Source organism: Malaya genurostris, chromosome 1 (genome assembly GCF_030247185.1).
Source record: "Malaya genurostris strain Urasoe2022 chromosome 1, Malgen_1.1, whole genome shotgun sequence".
NCBI lineage: Eukaryota > Metazoa > Arthropoda > Insecta > Diptera > Culicidae > Malaya > Malaya genurostris.
Genome location: NC_080570.1, coordinates 151,690,024 through 151,715,937, shown reverse-complemented (window position 1 = coordinate 151,715,937; position 25,914 = coordinate 151,690,024). Strand labels below are relative to the sequence as shown.

Here is a 25,914-nt window from a genome sequence, read left to right as displayed (position 1 = left end):
TTTTTGCAGTACTTTTTATAGTTCTTTTGTAGAACTTTTTATAGTATTTTTTGTACAACTTTTTATAGTACTTTTTATAGAATTGTATAAAACTTTTTATTACTATTTGTAGTACTTTAGTACTTTTTTAAGAACTTTTTGAAGTGCTTCTAATAGTATTTTTCATAGTACTTTTTGTAATACTTTTTATAGTACTTTTTGTAGTACTTTTTTTAGTACTATTTACAGTACTTTTCATAGTACTTTTCGAAGTTCTCTTTGTAGGACTTTATTTAGTACTTTCTGTAGTGATTTTTGTATTACTTTTTGCAAATAAATTGTTGGAATATTCTTGTAGTACTTTTTATAGTACTTTTTGTAGTACTTTTTGTAGTACTTTATTTAGTAATTTTGGAAGTAATTTTTTCAGTACTTTTTGTAGTACTTTTTAGTACTATTTACCGTATTTTTAAATAGTTTTTTTGGAAGTACTTCTTTTAGTAACTTTTGTAATACTTTTTGGAGTATTTTTTGTAGTACTTTCTGGAATGTTTTTGTAGTACTTTTTATAGTACTTTATTTAGTATTTCTTGATGTAATTTTTTGAGTACTTTTTGTAGTACTTTTTGTAGTAATTTTTTCAGTATTTTTTGTAATACATTTCAGTATTATTTGCAGTACTTTTTATAGCACTTTTAGTAGTCCTTTTTGTAGCAAATTATTTAGTACTTTTTTTTAAAATAATTTTTGTAGTACTTTGAGAAGCATATTTTGTAGCTCTTTATTTAGCACTTTTTGTAGTAATTTTTGTAGTAATTTTTGTAATACTTCTTGTAGTACTTTTTGTAGTTTTTTAGAATTCCTTTCTAGTACTTTTTGTTGTATTTTTTGTAGTACTTTTTATAGTACTTTTTGTAGTACTTCTCGAAGTATTTTTTGAAGCACTTTTTGTAGTGCTATTTGTAGTACTCTTGTTGTACTATTTGAAGAACTTTTTATAGTCCTTTTTGTAATTCTTTCTACAGTACTTTTTGTAATTCTTTTTGTTGTACTTTTTGTAGCTCTTTATTTAGTATTTTTGTAGTATTTTTGGAGTAGTTTTTGTAGTGTTTTTGTAGTACTTTTTAGGTACTTTTCGTAGTACTTTTTATAGTATTTTTATAGTACATCTTGTAGTACTTTTTGTAGTACTTCTCCAAGTACTTATTGAAGCTCTTTTTGTAGTACTATTTGTAGTACTTTTTGTAGTACTAGTTGTAGTACTTTTCAAAGTACTTTTTGTAAATGTTTTTGTAGTACTTTATATTGTACTTTTTGTAGTGTTTTTCGGAGTAGTTTTTTGAAGATTTTTGGAGTATTTTTTTAGTACTTTTGTAGATAAAGTACTACAAAATACAATCGTACTTTTTGTAGGACTTTTTATAGTACTTTTTGTGATATTTTTTAGTCCTTTTTGTAGTACTTCTCCAAGTACTTTTTGAAGTGCTTTTTGTAGTATTTTTGTAGTATTTTTTGGAGTAGTTTTTGTAGTGTATTTTTGGAGCACTTTTTTAATACTTTTTGTAGTATTTTTTTTAGAACTTTATGTAGTATTTTTTGTAGTACTTTTTGTAGTCCTTTTTATAATATTTTTTGTAGTACACTTTGTATATTTTGTAGTACATTTGTAATACCTTTTGTAGTACTTTTATCAGTAATTTTGGAAGAACTTTTCATAGTACTTTATATAGTACTTTTTGTAGTACTTTTAGCGGTACTGATTTAGTACTTTTTGCACATTTAGTACTTTTTATTGATTTTTTTTAGTACTTCTGAAATTGTTGATAATTTTTGTAGAACTTTTAGTTGTATTTTTTACTCCTTTTTGTAGTACTCTTTCAGTACTTTTGTAGTACTTTTTGTTGTTCTTTTTGTAGTGCTTTTTGTGATACTTTTCGCAGTACTTTCTGTAGTACTTTTTGTACTTAATGTTTTAATGCACTTTTTGTATTTGATTTTTTTGTGCTTTTTGTATTTTTTGTACTTTTTGCCCTTTTCTTGATGTTTGTACTTTCTGTTTATTTTTGTACTTTTTCCACTTTTTGTACTTTTTCTTCTTTTTGTATTTTTTTGTACTTTTTGTACTCTTTGAACTCTTTGTACTGTTTGTACTTTTTGTACTTTTTATTCTTTTTATATTTCTTGTACTTTTTATACTTTTTACTCTTTTTGTAATATTAATACATTTTGTACTTTTTGCAGCTTTTGTCTTTTTGTACTTATTGAACTTTTTGTCTTTTTGTACACTTGTACTTTTGTAATTTTGAATGTCTGTACTTTTGTACTTTGGTATTTCTGTTCTTTGCTACTTTTGTACTTTGGTACTTCTGAACTTTTGTACACTTGTACTTTTGTACAGTTGCACTTTTATAGTTTTGTACTTTTTTTTAGTACTTTTGAACTTCGTTGAGTGTTTTGGTACTTAAGTTAGCACTTTGGTACTTTGTTTAGTATTTTTAAACTTTGTTCAGTACTTTTATACTTTTCTTAGTGTTTTGGTACTTTTAAACTAGTTTAGTAGTTTGGAACTTTGTTTTGTATTCTGGTACTTTGTTTAATATTTTGGCACTTTGTTTAGTACTGTGGTATCTTTGTACGTTGATACTTTGTTACTATTGTTACGATATTAATGCCACTAATAGTTCATCTAAATCGGGGCTCGAACATGCAACAACTGCCTTGTTAGAGACTCTTTCCTTAGAGCCACCAACGCGATGCTAATTCATGAGTAATAGGAGCTGTTGAAGCAGAGATATAAATCATTTACAGTTTGGAAACCTTGCTTAGCTCACAAAAACTTCCTCAAATCTTAATTTACAGAAAAAATACCTGTTCAGAAGCACACGAGTTATATTTCAAGCTTAGACACAAGAAGCTAGGGTCACTTGTGATTTTTTTTCCGATGCAGGCCCATGAATATTTAAATTCACTTCTGCTTCCCAGATAAGTACTTACAACCTACAACCACACTGGGAGAGATCAGAAACAATTTTCATTTGAAGTAAAAGGAAATGGAGGAAAAAATCATGGGGTGAATTTAGGACAGGCAGTGAAAAAAATGAGGATAATGAATGAAAATAGAAGTTGGAATTGAAAGCCATCAATTATTCAGAAGTAAATAAACATCATGATTCGAAAAGAGCATCTGGTCCTTTGGAGATGCTAATCCTAATAAAAAAGTGTATGTTTTCTGTTGCAGTTTGGGACAATCTCATATCAGTTGAACAGGATATGGATTAGTGTGAACAGCAAGTAAATTAATTATAGAAATCTCAGAGCAAAAAGTTCCCCGGCTACCCCCTCTGCTGACTTGAAAACGCACAACCTTCGAGAACCTCATTGAAAGCAATAATTTCCGCCCCAATCAACAAATGATTTACGCAACAATTCAACGGGTTTTGCTCGGCCTCGTTGCCGCAGCGCTGCCCCGATCCACCCTTCCACGCCGGTCGAACCGGAAGAGGAGAGCAAAGCGGCTAGCAGCCATAAAAAACATTTGATTTAGTGAATTAATTAAGGGTTAGCATCTTTAGAATTCGTCCTGCGTTGCGTTGCGTTCTCCGACCTCTTGTTCCTCCGGACACTTTTGCCGAAAAATAGTTGGAATTTTTCCGCTTCCAAGATAATGCTGCCGAACCGAAACCGAAGGGCGGAATGGATGATGGCTAACGAGCACCGATTCCCAAGGAAACCAATCCCTTCGATTTTCCACCGGATCTGGCGCCGCTTGCTCTCGCTCAGACTAATTATATTAAAAGGGATGTTTTTCTCTAGCCGCGCGGTTACCGTGCTCCCGAATGAACCCCGCAGGAAGGCGAAAAGAAACAAAAAAAAAAAAAATACAGGCAAACCATCGGCTTAGGTCTAAGGCCAACAAATCCAAGGGGGATTTGCTTCTTCTTGTAGTTAATTATGATTCATAATTGCAATCGCGCGCAAATTTAGCTAATGAAAATCATTGTCAGGAGCAGTGTTGGATGCTTTCGGGGATGAGTTCTCAACTAGAAGGGACGACGCGTCGAGTGTGGCAGCTTGTTGTCTTAGAAAGTTGCGAAAGTGTATTTCCATTTTCAAATTTTCAAACATACCGGAATCAGCAAAAATTACAAACTTACGTAAAATTACAAACTTGTCTTCGGCTGATCGATAATCCGTGATTGTATTTTTTGTTTATACCTATAATTTAGTATAGCTCCTTTCGCACTTTTTACATGTTTACTTTTTTACATTTTTACATTTTTACATTTTTACATTTTTACATTTTTACATTTTTACATTTTTACATTTTTACATTTTTACATTTTTACATTTTTACATTTTTACATTTTTACATTTTTACATTTTTACATTTTTACATTTTTACATTTTTACATTTTTACATTTTTACATTTTTACATTTTTACATTTTTACATTTTTACATTTTTACATTTTTACATTTTTACTTTTTTAATTTTTTCATTTTGACATTTTTACATTTTTACATTTTTACATTTTTACATTTTTACATTTTTACATTTTTACATTTTTACATTTTTACATTTTTACATTTTTACATTTTTACTTTTTTACATTTTTACATTTTTACATTTTTACATTTTTACATTTTTACATTTTTACATTTTTACATTTTTACATTTTTACATTTTTACATTTTTACATTTTTACATTTTTACATTTTTACATTTTTACATTTTTACATTTTTACATTTTCACATTTTTACATTTTTACATTTTTACATTTTTACATTTTTACATTTTTACATTTTTACATTTTTACATTTTTACATTTTTACATTTTTACATTTTTACATTTTTACATTTTTACATTTTTACATTTTTACATTTTTACATTTTTACATTTTTACATTTTTACATTTTTACATTTTTACATTTTTACATTTTCACATTTTTTTATTTTTACATTTTTACATTTTGACATTTTAACATTCTTATATTTTTACATTTTAACATTTTTACATTTTTACATTTCTACATTTTTTACATTTTTACTTTTCTTAATTTTTACATTTTTTTTATTTTTACATTTTTACATTTTGACATTATTACATTCTTATATTTTTACATTTTTACATTTCTACATTTTTAATTTTTTACATTTTTAAATTTTTATATTTTTACATTTTTACATTTGTACAATTTCACATTTTTACATTTTCACAATCTTACATTCTTACATTTTTACACTTTTACATTTTTACATTTTTACAGTTTTACAGTTTCACAGTTTTACAGTTCTACAGTTTTACAGTTTTACAGTTTTACAGTTTTACAGTTTTACAGTTTTACAGTTTTACAGTTTTACAGTTTTACAGTTTTACAGTTTTACAGTTTTACAGTTTTACAGTTTTACAGTTTTACAGTTTTACAGTTTTACAGTTTTACAGTTTTACAGTTTTACAGTTTTACAGTTTTACAGTTTTACAGTTTTACAGTTTTACAGTTTTACAGTTTTACAGTGTTACAATTTTACAATTTTACATTTTTACATTTTTACATTTTTACATTCTTACATTCTTACATTCTTACATTCTTACATTCTTACATTCTTACATTCTTACATTCTTACATTCTTACATTCTTACATTCTTACATTCTTACATTCTTACATTCTTACATTCTTACATTTTACATTTTTACATTTTTACACTTTTACATTTTTACAGTTTTACATTTTTACAGTTTTACAGTTTTACATTTTACATTACATTATTTTACATTTGAATATGTATTTTGTATTTTGTATTTTGTATTTTGTGTTTTGTATTTTGTATTTTGTATTTTGTATTTTGTATTTTGTATTTTGTATTTTGTATTTTGTATTTTGTATTTTGTATTTTGTATTTTGTATTTTGTATTTTGTATTTTGTATTTTGTATTTTGTATTTTGTATTTTGTATTTTGTATTTTGTATTTTGTATTTTGTATTTTGTATTTTGTATTTTGTATTTTGTATTTTGTATTTTGTATTTTGTATTTTGTATTTTGTATTTTGTATTTTGTATTTTGTATTTTGTATTTTGTATTTTGTATTTTGTATTTTGTATTTTGTATTTTGTATTTTGTATTTTGTATTTTGTATTTTGTATTTTGTATTTTGTATTTTGTATTTTGTATTTTGTATTTTGTATTTTGTATTTTGTATTTTGTATTTTGTATTTTGTATTTTGTATTTTGTATTTTGTATTTTGTATTTTGTATTTTGTATTTTGTATTTTGTATTTTGTATTTTGTATTTTGTATTTTGTATTTTGTATTTTGTATTTTGTATTTTGTATTTTGTATTTTGTATTTTGTATTTTGTATTTTGTATTTTGTATTTTGTATTTTGTATTTTGTATTTTGTATTTTGTATTTTGTATTTTGTATTTTGTATTTTGTATTTTGTATTTTGTATTTTGTATTTTGTATTTTGTATTTTGTATTTTGTATTTTGTATTTTGTATTTTGTATTTTGTATTTTGTATTTTGTATTTTGTATTTTGTATTTTGTATTTTGTATTTTGTATTTTGTATTTTGTATTTTGTATTTTGTATTTTGTATTTTGTATTTTGTATTTTGTATTTTGTATTTTGTATTTTGTATTTTGTATTTTGTATTTTGTATTTTGTATTTTGTATTTTGTATTTTGTATTTTGTATTTTGTATTTTGTATTTTGTATTTTGTATTTTGTATTTTGTATTTTGTATTTTGTATTTTGTATTTTGTATTTTGTATTTTGTATTTTGTATTTTGTATTTTGTATTTTGTATTTTGTATTTTGTATTTTGTATTTTGTATTTTGTATTTTGTATTTTGTATTTTGTATTTTGTATTTTGTATTTTGTATTTTGTATTTTGTATTTTGTATTTTGTATTTTGTATTTTGTATTTTGTATTTTGTATTTTGTATTTTGTATTTTGTATTTTGTATTTTGTATTTTGTATTTTGTATTTTGTGTTTTGTATTTTGTATTTTGTATTTTGTATTTTGTATTTTGTATTTTGTATTTTGTATTTTGTATTTTGTATTTTGTATTTTGTATTTTGTATTTTGTATTTTGTATTTTGTATTTTGTATTTTGTATTTTGTATTTTGTATTTTGTATTTTGTATTTTGTATTTTGTATTTTGTATTTTGTATTTTGTATTTTGTATTTTGTATTTTGAATTTTTCATTTGGATTTTAGATTTCGAATTTTGTGGTTTTAGTTTATATTTTCAATTTTGTAGTTTTTAATGTTATATTTCGAATTATGAATTTGGGAATTTTGGGTTTGAGTTTTCTGTTCTGAGTTTTGATTTGATTTGAGTATGAATTTTGAATTCGCAATAAAAATCTCCTTCTAAATTCGGAATTTTAATTTGAATTTTGATTTTGGACTTTAAATATTTTGGTTTCGATCTTTCAATTTAGGGTTTCGACCTATCGATTTTCGTTTTTCGAGTTTTGAGTTTCTAACTTTGAGTTTGAAGTTTATTGCTTCTGAGTTTTGCATTTTCAGTTTCAATTTTGCGAGTTACGTGCTTTGAATTTCGAAATTCGATTTTTGAATCCCGAGTATTGAGGTCTGAGTTTTGTTTTCTTGAGTATTTAGATTTTGAGTGGAAATTTAAATTAATTCTATTCCAGGCGTCGAATTTGAATATTTTTAATGTGTAGAACATAATTTAACAAGTTTAAAAATTATATTTCACTTACAAAAATTTAAATTTCTTACCGATTTTCAAAATATTTGGATGCAAAAATTTTACTATTCTGTTGAGAGCTTATATTTTTATTTTTTAAATTGAAATTTATGATATAACATATATAATATTAGATACTATCAATTAATTGGTCGGTACGGGCCACTCAGCTAATCACTTATTCATAACAATGCAAGCTGTTTATAGTAACAACTTTGTAACACACACTCAATCAAATTATCAAGATTTCATTCAGCTTTGACAATTACTGTTCGAAAGACATTCTCCCCGTTACTCACGGTTTTCTGCATCTTCGATAACCAGTAATGGAAATGTCACACTAAAACGTGAAAATAATTTGATCTTCGGATGTCAACTAGTCATCCACAGACTACGTGACTTTACAACACAACGGGAGACCCCGAGCTGAGGTGGTTGTGTTTGAACACCTCGTTCGTCCGTCTTTCCATCTGTTCCGAACAACAAATCTAATTTCTTCGTCGTACCTGAATGCATTCCGGGTCGTGCTTTGTAATGACTTTTACCCTCAATTTCCTCTTCTTTCGATGCGAACGAAGTACAACCGACAGACAGTAGCTTGTGCAAACAATAACTACAACAGTCAAACAGTGCCGCCGGTAAGCCTTTGGCAACCAGTACCTTGCCCAAGGATTCGCACCTTCTGCCGACTTGACTCGATTGCCCATTCCCGGCTCGCTCTGTCAGGCCCTCGACACAAAAGCCGCCCTCGATCTTATTAGGTTCACCTGTCACACGCAGCCGAGACGAGCCAGCAAAGTCGCCCCCGTGGGCCACTTCTTCGGGAACTACGAACTACGAAGGCAATAAATAATGTAGCAAATATTTATTCTATTAAAATCAATCATTTGCTGATATTTATTTAAGATAAATATTTGATCTCGTTGTACAACAGGAGTCGAAAGGAGGTCTCCCCCGGCACCCGGCTGGGGGTGGATTGGTACGGGGTGGGAATCTCATTTTCTACTAGAGCAAACAATCAAATCCTGGAGCACGATCTGAAAACGGTGCGATATCCAATATCCACACACACACATGCACGCAAACCTGCCGGCGTTGGACGGAAAAGGATTTGTTAAACTAATCCCACCTTTAAGCAATAAGTAGCTAAACAATCATCCGTTCGTGGGTGGACTCGTGTTTAGTCCGCTCCTCCCCCCTCCCCGTGCCTTCTTCCATCCTAACAACCGATGATGACACTTTCGAAGCAGTCACCAAAGCGTATAATCGGTGATTGTGTTCTTTGCTAAGTGTACGTATCGATGAGGAGTTTCTGTTGCTGAAATTCCGATTTTCCATCTGATGGATGTAGAATCTGATTGAAGAGCTGGTCGGTGAGCGCGTTTCGAAGAAAAGGGGGAAATGATTGATTAGCATGACAACCAAAACATTGCCGATACATCATCAGCAGGCAGGAAACAGGAAGCAGGATGTCGGTGACAGTACAGCACAGGTAGGATGTCAAAAATTCCTTGTCCGTCCACGTCTTGTTGGTTATTGCAATCTCACCGTCTTAGTTTGCTTGCTGCTTCCATATTGACAGACAGACAGTGAAGCAGTGATGCTCTTTTGACACGTAATTACGTGCTATCTGGAGGTGACACTTGCCGGACCACCGTCGTCTTGACAGGAAGACATGTGTGTGTGAGTTTTGCTGATGTGTTTTCGGTGGGGGATTTTCGGAATGGAAAGCAACGACTGTCGTATAACATGCACAAAAAACCATATTTGGTAAATTGTTGTATCTGAAACATATAGCAATGTACAAGTCATAAACAATAAAACAATATTACTTGTTTCGCTATTGGCTAGAACATCAATTATAACAGCATTTTGATTATAAAGTGAATATCTAAATTGACCACTCTATCACTGAAAACATTCCGTATTTCTATGTGTCGGGTTTGCACGATACGCTTTGTGCGATGATTCGTTCAATTCATGTGTTTATAATTTTGTGCGCCTTATTTCGGCACCGAATTTTACTTTCATTCTCGTTCATACCAAACATTTTTTTTTATTTCCGATGGTATGGAGAAGCAATTCTGTTACTGCGTTAAATACAACAAGAGATATTCAAGATTAAGTTCCCATTCTTGTACAAGGTCAATTTAAAAACAGGGGGCCTCATAGTAAAGTAAGTCGTATTCACGACAAAAAAATGTTTGTTGGGTTCAGTACGAGTGAAGATATTTTAAATGGATACGATTCGAGTTCGTATTTAAAAATTTGGTCAGCTTTCAGGGAATCGAACCTAACAGGTTCGGGTAAGGTACGGGTGAAGACATCTTTTTCTGGATTCGGTTCGGGTGCGGGTGAAGATTTTTTTATCGGGTGCGGGCCAGGTTCGGGTTTCAAAGAAAAAACAATCTCGGATACGGGTCAAGTGTTTTTTTCGATCGGGTTCAGGATTTAGAAATAGCTCATCCGATCATTCCTGGTCCTGGTTCTGGTCCTGATCAAGGTCTTGGTTCTGGTCCTTGTTCTGGTCCTGGTTCTGATCCTTTTCCTGGTCCTTTTCCGGGTCCTGGTACTGGTTCTAGTCCTGGTTCTGGTTTGGTTCTGGTCCTGGTTCTAATCCTGGTTCTAGTTCTGGTTCTGGTCCTGGTTCTGGTTCTGGTTCTAGTTATGGTTCTAGTCCTGGTTCTGGTCCTGTTTCTGGTCCTGGTTCTGGTCCTGGTTCTAGTCCTGGTTCTGGTCCTGGTTCTAGTCTTGGTTCTGGTTCTGGTCCTGTTTCTGGTCCTGGTTCTGGTCCTGGTTCTTGTCTTGGTTCTGGTTTTGGTTCTAGTCTTGGTTCTAGTTTTGCTTTTGGTCCTGGTTCTGGTTCTAGTCTTGGTTCTGGTTCTGGTCCTGTTTCTGGTTCTGCTTCTTGTCCTGGTTCTGCTTCTGGTCCTGGCCCTTGTTCTGGTCCTGGTTTTAGTCCTGGTTTTGGTCCTGGTTCTGGTCCTGGTTCTTGTCCTGCTTCTTGTCCTGCTTCTGGTCCTGGTTCTTGTCCTGTTTCTGGTTCTGCTTCTGGTCCTGGTCCTTGTTCTGGTCCTGGTTCTAGTCCTGGTTTTGGTCCTGGTTCTGGTCCTGGTTCTTGTCCTGCTTCTGGTCCTGATTCTGGTCCTGCTTCTAGTCCTGGTTCTGGTCCTGGTCCTGGTTCTAGTCTTGGTTCTGGTTCTGCTTCTGGTCCTGGTCCTTGTTCTGATCCTGGTTCTTGTCCTGGTTCTGGTTTTGGTTCTAGTCTTGGTTCTAGTTTTGCTTTTGGTCCTGGTTCTGGTCCTGGTTCTAGTCCTGGTTCTGGTCCTGGTTCTGGTTTTGGTTCTAGTCTTGGTTCTAGTTTTGCTTTTGGTCCTGGTTCTGGTCCTGGTTCTAGTCTTGGTTCTGGTTCTGGTTCTGTTTCTGGTCCTGGTTCTTGTCCTGGTTCTGGTTTTGGTTCTAGTCTTGGTTCTAGTTTTGCTTTTGGTCCTGGTTCTGGTCCTGGTTCTAGTCCTGGTTCTGGTCCTGGTCCTGGTTCTAGTCTTGGTTCTGGTTCTGCTTCTGGTCCTGGTCCTTGTTCTGATCCTGGTTCTTGTCCTGGTTCTGGTTTTGGTTCTAGTCTTGGTTCTAGTTTTGCTTTTGGTCCTGGTTCTGGTCCTGGTTCTAGTCCTGGTTCTGGTCCTGGTTCTGGTTTTGGTTCTAGTCTTGGTTCTAGTTTTGCTTTTGGTCCTGGTTCTGGTCCTGGTTCTAGTCTTGGTTCTGGTTCTGGTTCTGTTTCTGGTCCTGGTTCTTGTCCTGGTTCTGGTTTTGGTTCTAGTCTTGGTTCTAGTTTTGCTTTTGGTCCTGGTTCTGGTCCTGGTTCTAGTCCTGGTTCTGGTCCTGGTTCTGGTTTTGGTTCTAGTCTTGGTTCTAGTTTTGCTTTTGGTCCTGGTTCTGGTCCTGGTTCTAGTCTTGGTTCTGGTTCTGGTTCTGTTTCTGGTCCTGGTTCTTGTCCTGGTTCTGGTTTTGATTCTAGTCTTGGTTCTAGTTTTGCTTTTGGTCCTGGTTCTGGTCCTGGTTCTAGTCCTAGTTCTGGTTCTGGTCCTGTTTCTGGTTCTGCTTCTTGTCCTGTTTCTGGTTCTGCTTCTGGTCCTAGTCCTTGTTCTGGTCCTGGTTCTAGTCCTGGTTTTGGTCCTGGTTCTGGTCCTGGTTCTTGTCCTGCTTCTTGTCCTGCTTCTGGTCCTGGTTCTGGTCCTGTTTCTGGTTCTGCTTCTGGTCCTGGTCCTGGTTCTAGTCCTGCTTTTGGTCCTGGTTTCGGTCCTGGTTCTTGTCCTCCTTCTTGTCCTGCTTCTGGTCCTGGTTCTGGTCCTGTTTCTGGTCCTGATTCTGGTCCTGCTTCTAGTCCTGGTTCTGGTCCTGGTCCTGGTTCTAGTCTTGGTTCTGGTTCTGCTTCTGGTCCTGGTCCTTGTTCTGATCCTGGTTCTTGTCCTGGTTCTGGTTTTGGTTCTAGTCTTGGTTCTAGTTTTGCTTTTGGTCCTGGTTCTAGTCCTGGTTCTGGTTTGGTTCTGGTCCTGGTTCTGGTCCTGGTTCTAGTTCTAGTCTTGGTTATGGTTCTGCTTCTGGTCCTGGTCCTGGTTCTGGTCCTGTTTCTGGTCCTGGTTCTGGTCCTGTCCTGGTCCTGTCCTGGTCCTGTCCTGGTCCTGTCCTGGTCCTGTCCTGGTCCTGTCCTGGTCCTGTCCTGGTCCTGTCCTGGTCCTGTCCTGGTCCTGTCCTGGTCCTGTCCTGGTCCTGTCCTGGTCCTGTCCTGGTCCTGTCCTGGTCCTGTCCTGGTCCTGTCCTGGTCCTGTCCTGGTCCTGTCCTGGTCCTGTCCTGGTCCTGTCCTGGTCCTGTCCTGGTCCTGTCCTGGTCCTGTCCTGGTCCTGTCCTGGTCCTGTCCTGGTCCTGTCCTGGTCCTGTCCTGGTCCTGTCCTGGTCCTGTCCTGGTCCTGTCCTGGTCCTGTCCTGGTCCTGTCCTGGTCCTGTCCTGGTCCTGTCCTGGTCCTGTCCTGGTCCTGTCCTGGTCCTGTCCTGGTCCTGTCCTGGTCCTGTCCTGGTCCTGTCCTGGTCCTGTCCTGGTCCTGTCCTGGTCCTGTCCTGGTCCTGTCCTGGTCCTGTCCTGGTCCTGTCCTGGTCCTGTCCTGGTCCTGTCCTGGTCCTGTCCTGGTCCTGTCCTGGTCCTGTCCTGGTCCTGTCCTGGTCCTGTCCTGGTCCTGTCCTGGTCCTGTCCTGGTCCTGTCCTGGTCCTGTCCTGGTCCTGTCCTGGTCCTGTCCTGGTCCTGTCCTGGTCCTGTCCTGGTCCTGTCCTGGTCCTGTCCTGGTCCTGTCCTGGTCCTGTCCTGGTCCTGTCCTGGTCCTGTCCTGGTCCTGTCCTGGTCCTGTCCTGGTCCTGTCCTGGTCCTGTCCTGGTCCTGTCCTGGTCCTGTCCTGGTCCTGTCCTGGTTCTGTCCTGGTCCTGTCCTGGTCCTGGTCCTGGTCTTGTCATAATCGAAATTTTAAGCACATATCCAACTATACACTTACTGCGAATCCATGTTCAAGTTCTCTGCAGTGAATACCGTTCACGAACGAACACAGTACGTACATTGGTTCAAGTTTCCGTGCACGTACACGTGTGCATACACCGTTCAGGTACGGTTGAAGCCGTGCTAAAAGGAAAAGACAGAACAAAGCAAAAACAAAACAGATTCAGTAGAAATGAGAGTGAGGAATAAGCTAAGGAGCTCAGTGTTGCCGTATATTTAAATGTATTTTGCAATGAAAGAAATCCAACAATAGAATTTCGAATTTTTGGATCTTTTATTGAGACGATCCAAAGTATGATTAACGTGGCACAAAATCCTATGAACCGTTCAGCACGAAACCAGGATTTTTTCTATGTAGAAGTCAATTAGGATTTTTTTTCAATATTTCTATTCAGAAACTTGACTAATTGTGTGCAAAACCTTTCATATAACACTTATTTTGTAGGATTGGACAATTTTGAACTACAACCATTTGAAAATAAAAATAGTGAAGTATGGCCCTTTTTAAAAGACAATCTAGATCACCTTTGCCAATTCCTTCTTATGTGGTCTCTGGTCAGAACGGAAGTATTTTTCGGTAAAAATCTGGTTAGCTACGAAAGTCAACAACTGGTCACACAGCAACACTGCGATGAAAAGGTTTTCTGAACTGAAACACCACTCGAGTAATCTGGGGACGACGAATAGGTTTAACATGACAAATAAAGGGTGATTTTCTTTAAAGATGTAGGATAAAAAGAACGCAAAACATTTGAGAAAATTGATCGATAGAACGCAATGCTTCTGGCTGGTCGTCACTGCAGATGCGGCAATTGCTGAACACAATTTTTCGATAAAAAAAATGGATCTCTTAACCGAGCATGAATTTGGATAGTAAAATTCAACAATTTTCAAGCGATGTTCGTTCGTAAATCGATTCATGATTAAATTATAGACAGTTTGACAACGACACAGAACACGATTCGCGCGTGATCTGTTAAAAACAGTGTTGCCAAAAAGATACCAGCAAAAATCACCCTTTAAAAATAATAAAATATTTCTTATCATCGAATTATATGCAAGCTGTAAACAATTTACTAGATAATTTGTGAGACAAAACAATTACGCTTCCGGGAACGGTATCAATAAGAAGAGTGACAACGAAACTTGGAACCAAAACGTGATCAGTAAACCAGTTGCCCCCAACTGTCGCTGGATAGTAATAAGAATACCGTTTCTAGAAAAAATATGAACGATGATTTCCAACAATAAAATAGTATTTATTGATTTTTCATATATCAAACGCATAAGGATAAGCCGTCTCTTTACGGCCGATAAGATCAAAAGTCAAAGAAAAGATTGATTAAATGAAGTAAGGATCAAGTTCAACTTTGATCGCACGTTTTTCCCGACCGTCACATAATAAAACAAGGTTACGTAGTTAAGACTAAAAATCCGAACACCATACTGCCTTGTAATAAAACTAATCTTTGTTTTTTTCCCCTTGGATCAACCACTCCCCCCTCCTCCTGTTTCACAGTCTTCGATGCGTGTGATTGCGTTATTATTTTCGCTTTCCTCGTTCGGTTCAATTTTCCACACCCAATCACAATCAGCTCCCTGTTGTTTTTTTCTTCTTGTCATCCCTCCCATCCCTTCCAACCGCCATCGCCACCATCAGTCAGTCAGTCTGCTGTTTTCAGGCCACCGATTGGCAACAAATTGGTATCCGCACTTATTTTAAGACGACGACACCGAATTTAACAGATTGAGTATTATGGCATATTTATTCCGGAATTGAGCTCCCGTATCGGCAGCAGCGCTGCCGAGGGGAATTTCGGTCTGCCGGTTGTTGGCAAGGATAAATCAATATCCCTATCGGCCCATTCCGCCGCTAGGATAGGAAAGGCAGCAGGAAGAAACACACCGACCAAGCGAGAAAAAAAAAATGATCCCATCCTCCCGTCCGGTTCGCCCAAGCAGTACAAGTTCAAAAAGGGCATCGTAGCAAATCTCGGCGTTCACTTTTCACTTAATACACAACCGAACGAACCGGGGCTGGAAGTCGACATGATCCGTCTGTTGGCTTCTTATTTTTAAATTTTGATACACTTTCCAGCTGTTGCCGAAAAGGACCGAGGGTTTCGGTTGTCATGATAGGAAATATGATAAATTCGTGCGTGTCAAAAAATTGATATTTCTTGCGGAGCTTTTCTTTGTGCTGCTGCTGCTGCTATTTCTGGGGTAGGGCTGCTATTCAAAACATACGAACGGGCCGAGGGAGGGAGTGGGGAGCAGGGGACTTACCGGTTGATACGGTCCCAGGCTCACCAGTGGATTATGTGGGATGAAATACTTGGTTGTTTAATGATCTTTGAAATAAAAAACGAACTGAGCAAACGGGCTATCCTTGGGAATAGTGTCGTTTTCCCATTCGTGAGAACCAGTTACTTGACCTTATTGCAAGTATTTATGTACACTAAAGCCTTAATTTTTTTTTTCGCATGTACTTAATGCTTTAATGTTAAATATACAAAATGGGTGTCTTAGGAGACGCTTCAGGAAAGCGATTGTTCCTTATAAAATCGGGGTTCCAAACTATCTCGGGAACCCTTTTTCGAAAATGGATCGATACCTCAGACCCCAATAACCAAATCAATTCAAAAGCATTTAGAAAAAAATGGAAAAAAATTACCTATAAGAAAACTGATTCTGATTTTTCTCATAGTAATCAAGAAATTATCCTTTGCTTTCCGTTAGCTTCGCCCTTATGGATGTAAATGTGTAGAGTCGCGAATATTAAAACACAGCCTGTTCACGCAACTAACATCCGCATGAAAAAAATTTGGTTTTAATTATTTATTTCAAATTTGCACTGTCTACAGTTCATCGGAAGGGCAATTTTGTAACTCTGCTGGCGGTTACAGAGCAAAAATAAAAAAACCCGAACAAAACGTCACGCTCCGTCGCAGTTGTCTAATAGTCCATGTCAAATAACACAGATAAAAATATTGTACGAATTGTCATCTTTTTTTCAGGCACTTAATTTGGATCAAGAAATCGGGAGTTCAAAGTTACTTCACATCTTTTTTTCTGTGAAGTTTTCTTCTGCTAAGCGGTTCAAGTTTAACCGCCAGGCAACAAGAGTAGCTTTAGTTCATCTGCTAATGCACCTATGCATCGAAAACTTAAAACTTAAAGGAAAAACACAATCTTTAAACTACACACCTAGAAAAAATCGTGTCAATTTACGTCTTCTGAGACCGATATTTACGAACATCAAAATGACTAATTTTTGCACTAGATCTGACTCATATTTAATGCATTTTGACATTTTTTTAAATTCTGAAACATGCGAATTTGATCGACTGTTTGAAAGGTGGGGTTTACTTCACACATGTTCAAATTATTCTTGTAAAATTCAGTCATTTTACGATTTGCGTCATTTTATAATTTTTTGCTGTGTATTCTTGAACATAATTTGTAAGCGTTGTTCGTTCGTAAGTCGATTCATGTTTAAATTATAGACAGTTTGACAACGACACAGAACACAATTCGCGCGTGATCTGTCAAAACCAGTTTTGCCAAAAAGGATACCAGCAAAAAAAATCACCCTTTACAATAATAATAAAATACAAAATATTTTCTATTTTTCCATCCTTTCGATCATTATTTGTGGTAAATAATTATTATTCTTTTTTAAATATTTCGTGCTTGACTAATCAGCTTATCTAAAACCCGGTTGTACAATACTTGAAGAAAATGCGCTCATTTCAAAACAACACAACTATAACAGAGCGTATGATGGCCATTATACACACCTTCTGGGCATACTTTTCCGAGTAGCACGTTAAGTTGCTGTCCCGTACTTTTTGATTCCGGAGTGAAGTGATGATTCCATGTTTCATCCATTGTCACATATCGACGCAAAAATTCCGGTTTGTTACGTTTAAACATGGCCAAACACTGCTCAGAATCATCAAATGCTCATGCAATATAAAGCCAACACGTTCTTTTGATATCTTTACGATGTCAGCTAACTCACGCAACTTCACTTTTCGATCATTCAAAACGATTTTGAGGATAAAGTGTTTTCAGGTTTTACCGCCTTATTTGGACGTCCACTACGTTCTTCATCATCGGTGTCTCTACGACCACTAAAAAACTTCATAAAACTTTTCAAGCCGTTGTTTCGCTTGAACGGTATTTTTTCTTCTCTTATCAAGAAACAGTATAAAATTAAAACACAAACTTGTTTTCGATCCATTGTTCTGAAAAGCATCACTCTTAACACAATAATTCACAAACTAATGAAAAGAATATCATGAAATTGTAACAGCTGTCTCTTAAAGGTTAGTATTAACTGAAAAAATGTGACTATAATAAAACTAGCGCCATGTATGTGTTAGGCCGGGGACTTTTAATCCTATGTGTTATATATGAATAAATGATAATTCTGAATATTGTATTGATCGTTCGTCTATTTGTGATTAAAAAATCGACAACGAACTACATTGTTATAGCGAAACATGTATTTGTGCTGGTGAACGACCGCAGCTACGTTAAAGCCGGGTATAAATAATTTGTTGGTTTGTACCGATTTCGGTAAAAATAGAAAGCTAGTTATTTTTATTGAGATTCATCGGAATGGTGTTTGAAATATTTATAAGCTAATTTTGTGACCATGTGATGAGTAGCAAATTCTTTCAATTGTGGGTGATTTTCGCCAAAGATTATTCGCCTAAAGTCGTTTCGTCGAATGCCATCTCACCGAAATGAACATTAAATGAACACTGTGAGTGAGCAATTCCACTGCTCACAAAAATAATTCCTTGCCAGCCAAAAAGAACCATACAAACCATACGCTGGTGGATGCGATTATATTCTACAGATGGTACAGTGTACTGGTATTAGAGTCTTCATGAAGCACAGAAGCCGTGAATATAGTTTTCTCTCTCGTGGTCTGAACGTCGTTCATCTCACAAAATAATTCATAGCAAGTAACTATCTTCACGAGGCTGGATAACATGGAGAACTGTGAAATACCCCTATCCTCATTACAGCCAAACCTTCATTCAAATAAACGTGATAGCGGTGAGTAGTGCGGTAAAACTTCATTTTGAATCGAATAATATAAGATGAAAATGAAATTTATGGTCACTGACCGTCAGCATATCCCTTCTAATTCATTTGACTTTTGCTGCCATTTTCAAGTGAAGCTCCCAGAATTCATCGTCAGTGGAATAATCGTACCTAGTCATTTGAAGTTTTGTTTGCTCAGTTTCAAGTGCCAAGTAGTCTAGCTGCTTCATTGTCTTCGCTCTTGGTAGTGAGCAAGTTCGAATTAATAGAATTATAAATTGAGTAAAGTATTAAAAATGAAATAAAGTTATAAAAATGAAAACTTTATTAGTATTCTGTAATTGATATTTCAGCTACCTTTTTTGTCTTTCATCTATTATCTTGAACCAATTCGAATGTTTACATAAAGCTCATTTGAAGGCCGCTCTCACACTATTGGAAAGAGATATTCTGTTACTTCAAGAGATCAACTGAGCTTTGATTTGAAGAGAATCGATTGAAGAACTGTATGCTGCCGGTTCGGTACATCCGCGAACGTTGTGTGTGTATCAGAGTGTGAAGCTTACTGCAGTAGAGAGATCGTCAGTGTGTTTCACATTCGGTTTCAATTCAATTGAATGAAATTTTACTGCACTGGCGTTGAGTGCAATTTTGTATAAATGAATGTGACATCAAAAATGGAAACAAGAAAAAGTTTAACGAATGTTATAGGGCTGTTGATCTTGTAGATTACACCGTAAGGTAGAGGTTTTAAGAGTTTCATGATGGTTCAAACTCCACTACCACTGACATTGTCTAAAACCACATAAAATGGAGGTTGAAACCAGGGTAAAAAACGACATTGATAATAATCTATTTTTATTGCATATACCAGAGAAAAGAATGATATCCCGACAATGGACTGAAATCGGAACGAGTGCCTTAAAAGAGGCTCCATGGGTCGGAAAGGTCCACCTTGTTCACCTGATTTGACTTCCTAGAACTATTATCTGTTCCCAAACCTCAAATCATCTCTGAGAAATTGATGTGAGTTTTGTTTTGGAATTTTAGACCACTACTTCCGGAACCTGAAACCGAAATCTGTATAGCCAAAGTAAGTTTGTATGGTAAGCAACTAATATAAGCTACAAATTTAGAAGATGTTTTCCGTTCTCCACGAATCGGAGTAAGGGAGCGCTCTCGGATCACCTAGCAAAATCTATCGCATCACTTTGCAGTCTTGTAATGAAATAAAATGTAATACAGTAACCTGATCTCGGGCACAGTCATTAATTTCATTTCAATGCTCAATAATGACACTTCCAAATGGAAAAGTTCTGTCTGCTAAAAACGTGAGTATCATTTTCGATCGCGAGCTCATAAATGTATATTTTGAGCACTCAAAACTGTGTATCTCTGGAACCAGAAGCCGGATTCGGATGAAACCTTTCATTTGAATCCATGAAAATCGGCCAAGTCATCTCAGCTAAATCTATGTGTGTTCTGTTTTGGAATTTTTGGCCGGTACTTTCGAAACCGTAAACCGGAAAACCGATTAACCGATTTGAATAATAACCAGCTAATGAAACCTTGAAATTGAAACAGTTTTAAACCAAGTAGAGAAAAAATTTCTATTTTTATTGCATCGTTACATCTAATGGCGATTTTAAATTTTCCACACACATCACTTTGCAAAGACTGTCCTAGAAAGTATGGACGCAACCAAAAACCGCTGCCAATTCGCAATGGTTCAGAATCTGTCAATTTTTATGGCTGCGTCCTGTTGTTTACACTCTACTCTAACCACTTGTGCAGTTTGTTGTGGGCACTTCGAAGTCAAATGATCTTCGTGCTAAAGAACGTTTGAATCTTCGAACCTATAAGAAGCAGAAACAACCAAAACGTAGTCTGAAACAAGAAGCATCGATCAGGTCGAGGGTTCGGAAGCTGTACAATACGATTCTTGCTGGAAATTTGAACTGCATAATCTTGGCCGACGAAACCTGTTAAACCAGTCCGAGACATCGATTGAAGTCGAAAAATTTGGTAAAAAAGGTATGGTCTGGCAAGCAATTTGTAGCTGCGGTAAGATTTCGAAAAGGAATGTTTACAAAAACGACTTCTACCCATGATTCGAAGCCACAAGGATCCTGTTGTCTTCTGGCCAGATCTTGTTTCTTGCCACTACTCGAAATCAACGGTAGAATGGTATACTACCAAAAATGTCACTTTCGTCCCAAAAGACATGAATCCACCAAATTGCCCACAACTTCGACCCGATTGAGGAATTTTGGGCATTAACGAAGGCACATCTTGGGAAACATGTCTTGGCAGTCGAAACCATTCAACAGTTCAAAATAGATTGGAAAAAAGTGTCAAAACTTGACGCCAAGAAGTCTGTACGAAATTTAATGAGGAACGTTCGCAAGAAGGTGCGCCAGCTAGTCTACAATGGCTAAGTAGCAAATGTTGGGAATAATATTCTGTTGTTGTAATCTAATATTATCAGTATATCGAATAAAATTTGAATATCTAACACTTGTGAATTATTTACAGCGAAATGAAAGTGCGTCCATACTTTCTGGGACAGTCTTTATTTGCGGGCCTAGAAGTTGGATCTCGATTAAATTAAATGTCGTATAGAATACGGACACCTTTTATTTGAATATAAGTTCGTGAACTAGGCCAAGCAATGTCTCCGAATTCAATGTGAGTTTCATCTCGATGTTTTTGCTGCTTTTTTCTGTGTTTCCGGAACACCCTAGTGGAAGTAACAGATCGGCTGAGAAGTTCGTATCGTTTCTATGAGAGGGCGCCACTAGAATTAAATCCATACCATTTTCAGTTAGTACCAACCTTCAAAAGATACGTGTATAAATTTGACAGCTGTCTGATTATTAGTTTGTGAGATATTGCATTTTGAGTGAAGCTACTTTTGTTATTGTGAAAAAAATGGAGAAAAAGGAATTTCGTGTGTTGATGAAACACTACTTTTGATGAAAAAAAGTGCCGCCGATACCAAAAAATGGCTTGATGAATGTTATCTAGACTCTGCACCGGGCGAAGCAACAATTCGTAAGTGGTTTGCAAAATTTCGTACTGGTCATATGAGCACCGAAGACGATGAACGCAGTGGACGTCCAAAAAAGGCTGTTACCGATGAAAACGTGAAAAAAATCCACAAAATGATTTTCAATGACCGTAAGGTGAAGTTGGTCGAGATAGCTGACACCCTAAAGATATCAAAGGAACGTGTTGGACATATTATTCACGAATATTTGGATATTAGAAAGCTTTGTGCAAAATGGGTGCCGCGTGAGCTCACAATCGATCAAAAACAACAACGAACTGATGATTCTGAGCAGTGTTTGGAGCTGTTATATCGAAATAAAACCGATTTTTTTCGTCGATATATAACAATGGACGAAACATGGCTCCATCACTTCACTCCGGAGTCCAATCGACAGTCAGCTGAGTGGACTGCACGCGATGAATCGAACCCAAAGTGTGGAAAGACTCAACAATCGGCCGGTAAGGTTATGGCGTCTGTATTTTGGGATTCGCATGGTATAATTTTCATCGACTACCTTGAAAAGGGAAAAACCATCAACAGTGACTATTATATAGCGTTATTAGAGCGTTTGAAGGAAGAAATTTAAAAAAAAAACGGCCTCATTTGAAGAAGAAAAAAGTTTTGTTTCATCAAGACAATGCACCGTGTCACAAGTCGATGAAAACCTTGCTGAAATTGAACGAATTGGGCTTCGAATTGCTCTCTCATACACCGTATTCTCCAGATTTGGCCCCCAGTGACTTTTTTTCTGTTCTCAGACCTCAAGAGAATGTTCGCTGGTAAAAAATTTAGAAGCAATGAAGAGGTAATCGCTGAAACTGAGGCCTATTTTGAGGCAAAGGACAAATCGTACTACAAAAATGGTATCGAAAAGTTGGAAGATCGCTATAATCGCTGTATCGCCTCTGATGGCAATTATGTTGAATAATAAAAACGAATTTTGGCAAAAAAATGTGTGTTTCTATTAAACGATACGAACTTTTCAGCCGAACTGTTAGAACCCTGGGTACGGGCCTGGCTTTGATGGTTAGTAGCTAATAAAATAAACAAGTTTTTTTGGGGACCCCGTTTTGAGGTTCATGGATCGATCAAATTATTCAAGAAATACAATTTTAGGTTAACGAAACGGGCGTTATCGCTATCATCCTTCATTTGTTTTTATTTTAAATCAATTTCAATTACGATATCAAGACAATTGCAGGATTTAGCGAAATGACCATTTCGGTGAAATGTCTTTCGGCGAAATGTCATTCGATGAAATGACCCTTTTGGTGAAATGACTCTGATCCATTCATATGAATTATGAATATTTTATAATGGTTTGATTTATTAAAAATGTTATGATAGTCTATAATCAAATAAACTCACATTTCTACCGAAACTACCCTCTAGGCGAAATTACCTTTTCGGCGAAATGGCTTTCGGTGAAATGACTCTGACCCGTATATAATCAAATAAACTCACGTTTTCATAGAATCGAAACCAAAAAAAGGACTGATAGGCCCCCATAATAATTGTTGAATTTTGTTCAAGTCCAACTTCCTAACTTGAAAGTCGGAACTTGGATAAAATTCTGTCCTGGCTTGGATAAGCAATTCAGCAATTATCATGGGGGCCTATCAGTCCTTTTTTTTTGGTTTCGATTCTATGAAAACGTGAGTTTATTTGATTATATACGGGTCAGAGTCATTTCGCCGAAAGCCGTTTCGCCGAAAGCCATTTCGCCGAAAGGGTCATTTCGCTGTAATGTGAGTTTATTTGATTATAGACTATCATAAAATTTTCAATATTTCAAACCATTAAAGAATATCGTGAAAAATCTTTTAACTTGGGCTCAAAATTATTCCAATTTGTGGGTTATATTAGTTGGTAGTTGAATGGATCTAATTTCACTATATCAGTAATCAGTTTTCGGTTACGGAAGTACCGGAAATAACGGCCAAAATCTCTAAAATGGAGATCACTTCAATTTCTCTTATATCATTGAATCGATTTTCACTAACTTAAACTCAAATGTAGTATGTAAATTTCGTAATATTATGCGAAAGAAATCTTCAGAGCTGCGTTTTAAACTTTTTTAATTTGTTAATCGTATTTCGGGGCCAATCTTAAATTTTTGTTTTGTTTTTCATGACATTTTTTGATACCAAGGTATTCAATCGAATTCAATGAACCGCTTATTAACTGTATTCCGGTACGGGAAAAATTCTCCCTGAGTTCTTTTAAATTCACGAATCTGCAATCGCACAAGGTCATTGCTCGCTTTCCGCATCCTCGTAAAAAAATTTTTATTGTTCCTCAAATCTCCCCAATCTTAAAAAAAATACGATCAAATATCCTGATGGCAGCTTGCCAGTCTCCAGTCCCCAGTTCGATTCGCGAATTATCATCGTTGTCAGCACGACGACGACGACGACGACGACAAAGACGGCGTGCTCCGGAATCCCGTTCGGCCGTCCGTTCGTTCGTCCCGTTGTCTAGTCATCAGCATCCAGCTAGTTAGGCGGAAAGCGTAACGAATCGTATTAAAATTGATGCCTTCAAGCGATGTGAGGTCGCGATGATTTTTTTTACCACCGACCATCGACCAACCAACAAACCATCGCTGGTTTTTCCCCTGCCGACCACCACCGCCGATACGATAGTTGTTCTTTTTTTTTTGTTCGATCCTTCTCTAGTTCTTCCCCACCACCCTCCCGGACTCTAGTTTTGCTTCTGTTGCCTTCATTTATTTATTTATTGCGTTTATTATTCCGTTCAGCTTCGTCAATAAGTTAAGCTTACACTAATTCAATTTGGTTTTGCTGTTTTTTTTTTTCGTTGGCACCCAACGCGAATCTCGTATGACGTGTTCTCCCACGCGCCTTCTCTTCTTTCGGGAGCGTTGTGTTGTTGATTTTCAATCACTCCTTTGCCGGGCTTGTTCAGCTTTTGTTTTTTTTTTCTCGTTGGACAATTTTTCCAATGTTCGTCGACGGGTGATTTTTTTCCTGGCTCTCGTTTCTTCACCACCCCTCCTCCCATTCGATTCCGCCGCGGGAGACGGTGCTGTTTTAACAACATTGAAAATCACTGGCATTTCGGTGGGGAGATCAAGGCCGGCGTCGTTGTTGTTGTTGTTGGGTGGGAGTGTAGTAATCTTGTTAGCGAAAATGTTCACTGCTTGTTGGAAAATTAAAAATAAGAGCGAACAGCAGAACAGAGGAGCATCATAAAAAGTGATAAAAGTTGCGCTCCGCGTGTGCAACCGAGGGAAGTCACAGGAATTTTAATCGATTGCAAAACCCGTCGGGCTGTTAGGGCTGTAGCACCCGACGAAATGAAAACCGACTGCGAGGGAGGGCGGGTAACGGGAAAATGTTGACGTCGTTGTTTTTTATGGTTGCCACATTGTCTTCTAATGAGATTTGTTTCTTTGTTTTCGTTGTCTTCCTCGTTCCACAGGCAAAAGTTTCACGCTGACGATAGTGATTTCCACGGTGCCGATCCAGATAGCGACCTACACGAAGGCGATCAAGGTGACGGTGGATGGACCACGGGAACCACGATCGAAAATCCGGCACCAGGGCTTCCATCCGTTCGCGTTCGGTCCTCAGCGGTTCGGGCCGGATCCACTGATGGGGACGCTACCGTTCAAACTACCCGGTAAGTAATCGACGGCAAAATCGTATGAGAAATTCTTTTGTTCTGGCGTAGGGAAATACAATCGGCCCTTCATTTATAGAGTGGTGCTCTAATGAGAGAGCAAGAGAGATCGTCAATCTGACCAAGAGTGACTTTTAAAACAGGTTTATGATTTCTGTATGCACTTATTTCGTATCACTTTAGTTCGGAAGCTGCTAATTGTAAAAGACGGTAAAGTAAATGTTCTAATAATTCGATTAGGCACTCTAGAAATATGCACTGAAAAAAAAGTTCAATGCGTTTTCAAGAATTAAAACATTAAGCTAAGCCTTGGTATTACATTCCCGTAGTGGAATTTGACCTTCTGTTTCAACAGACTTTGCAACCGATTCAGAGTGTACAGAACCAGTGCTGGTGCTACAATTCTACTGACACTACGAATCCTTCCAGGTCGGGGCTCGAACATACGACAACTGGTTTGTAAAACCAGCGCCCTATGCATTGAACTACCAACCCGGGACGGATATTAAAATCAAATTAAAAAACCTATTTTAATTCACCTAGTGGTGTAATGATACCTTTCTCAATTTCACTTTTTCCTGTATATTACAGCAGAAATTCCCCGAAATACTATAATATAAAAAAGTTCAGAAAATAGTTTTGAAGATTTCTGTTGCATAATACAACTACATTGATACACTACATTTGAATTTAAGTTAGTGAACATCTTTTCAATCATATGTAAGAAAGTGAAGTGAGCTCCATTTTATCATATTTGATTATTATTGCCGGTACTTCCGGAACCGAAAGCTGGATATCGGCAGAGTGACATTCGGTTCATTCAACCATACACTAATACAGACCTTTTCAAAACTATAAGGCCACCCATAAATTTCAAGATACAAAAAAAGGAACAGTTTTAGGATTTT

At 36.2% G+C, this 25,914-nt stretch overlaps 1 protein-coding gene across 5 annotated transcripts in view; it reads left to right on the top strand.

Annotated features, from left to right (window-relative positions):
* The window catches only part of LOC131426192 (uncharacterized), a 124,123-nt gene that overhangs the window by 53,426 nt on the left and 44,783 nt on the right, over positions 1–25,914 (top strand). For all 5 annotated transcript variants that reach the window (XM_058588732.1, XM_058588730.1, XM_058588731.1 and 2 more), the window contains one exon: positions 24,806–25,006. In XM_058588732.1, the coding sequence (XP_058444715.1) occupies positions 24,806–25,006 (201 nt within the window). The remainder of the gene's footprint in view (positions 1–24,805; positions 25,007–25,914) is intronic.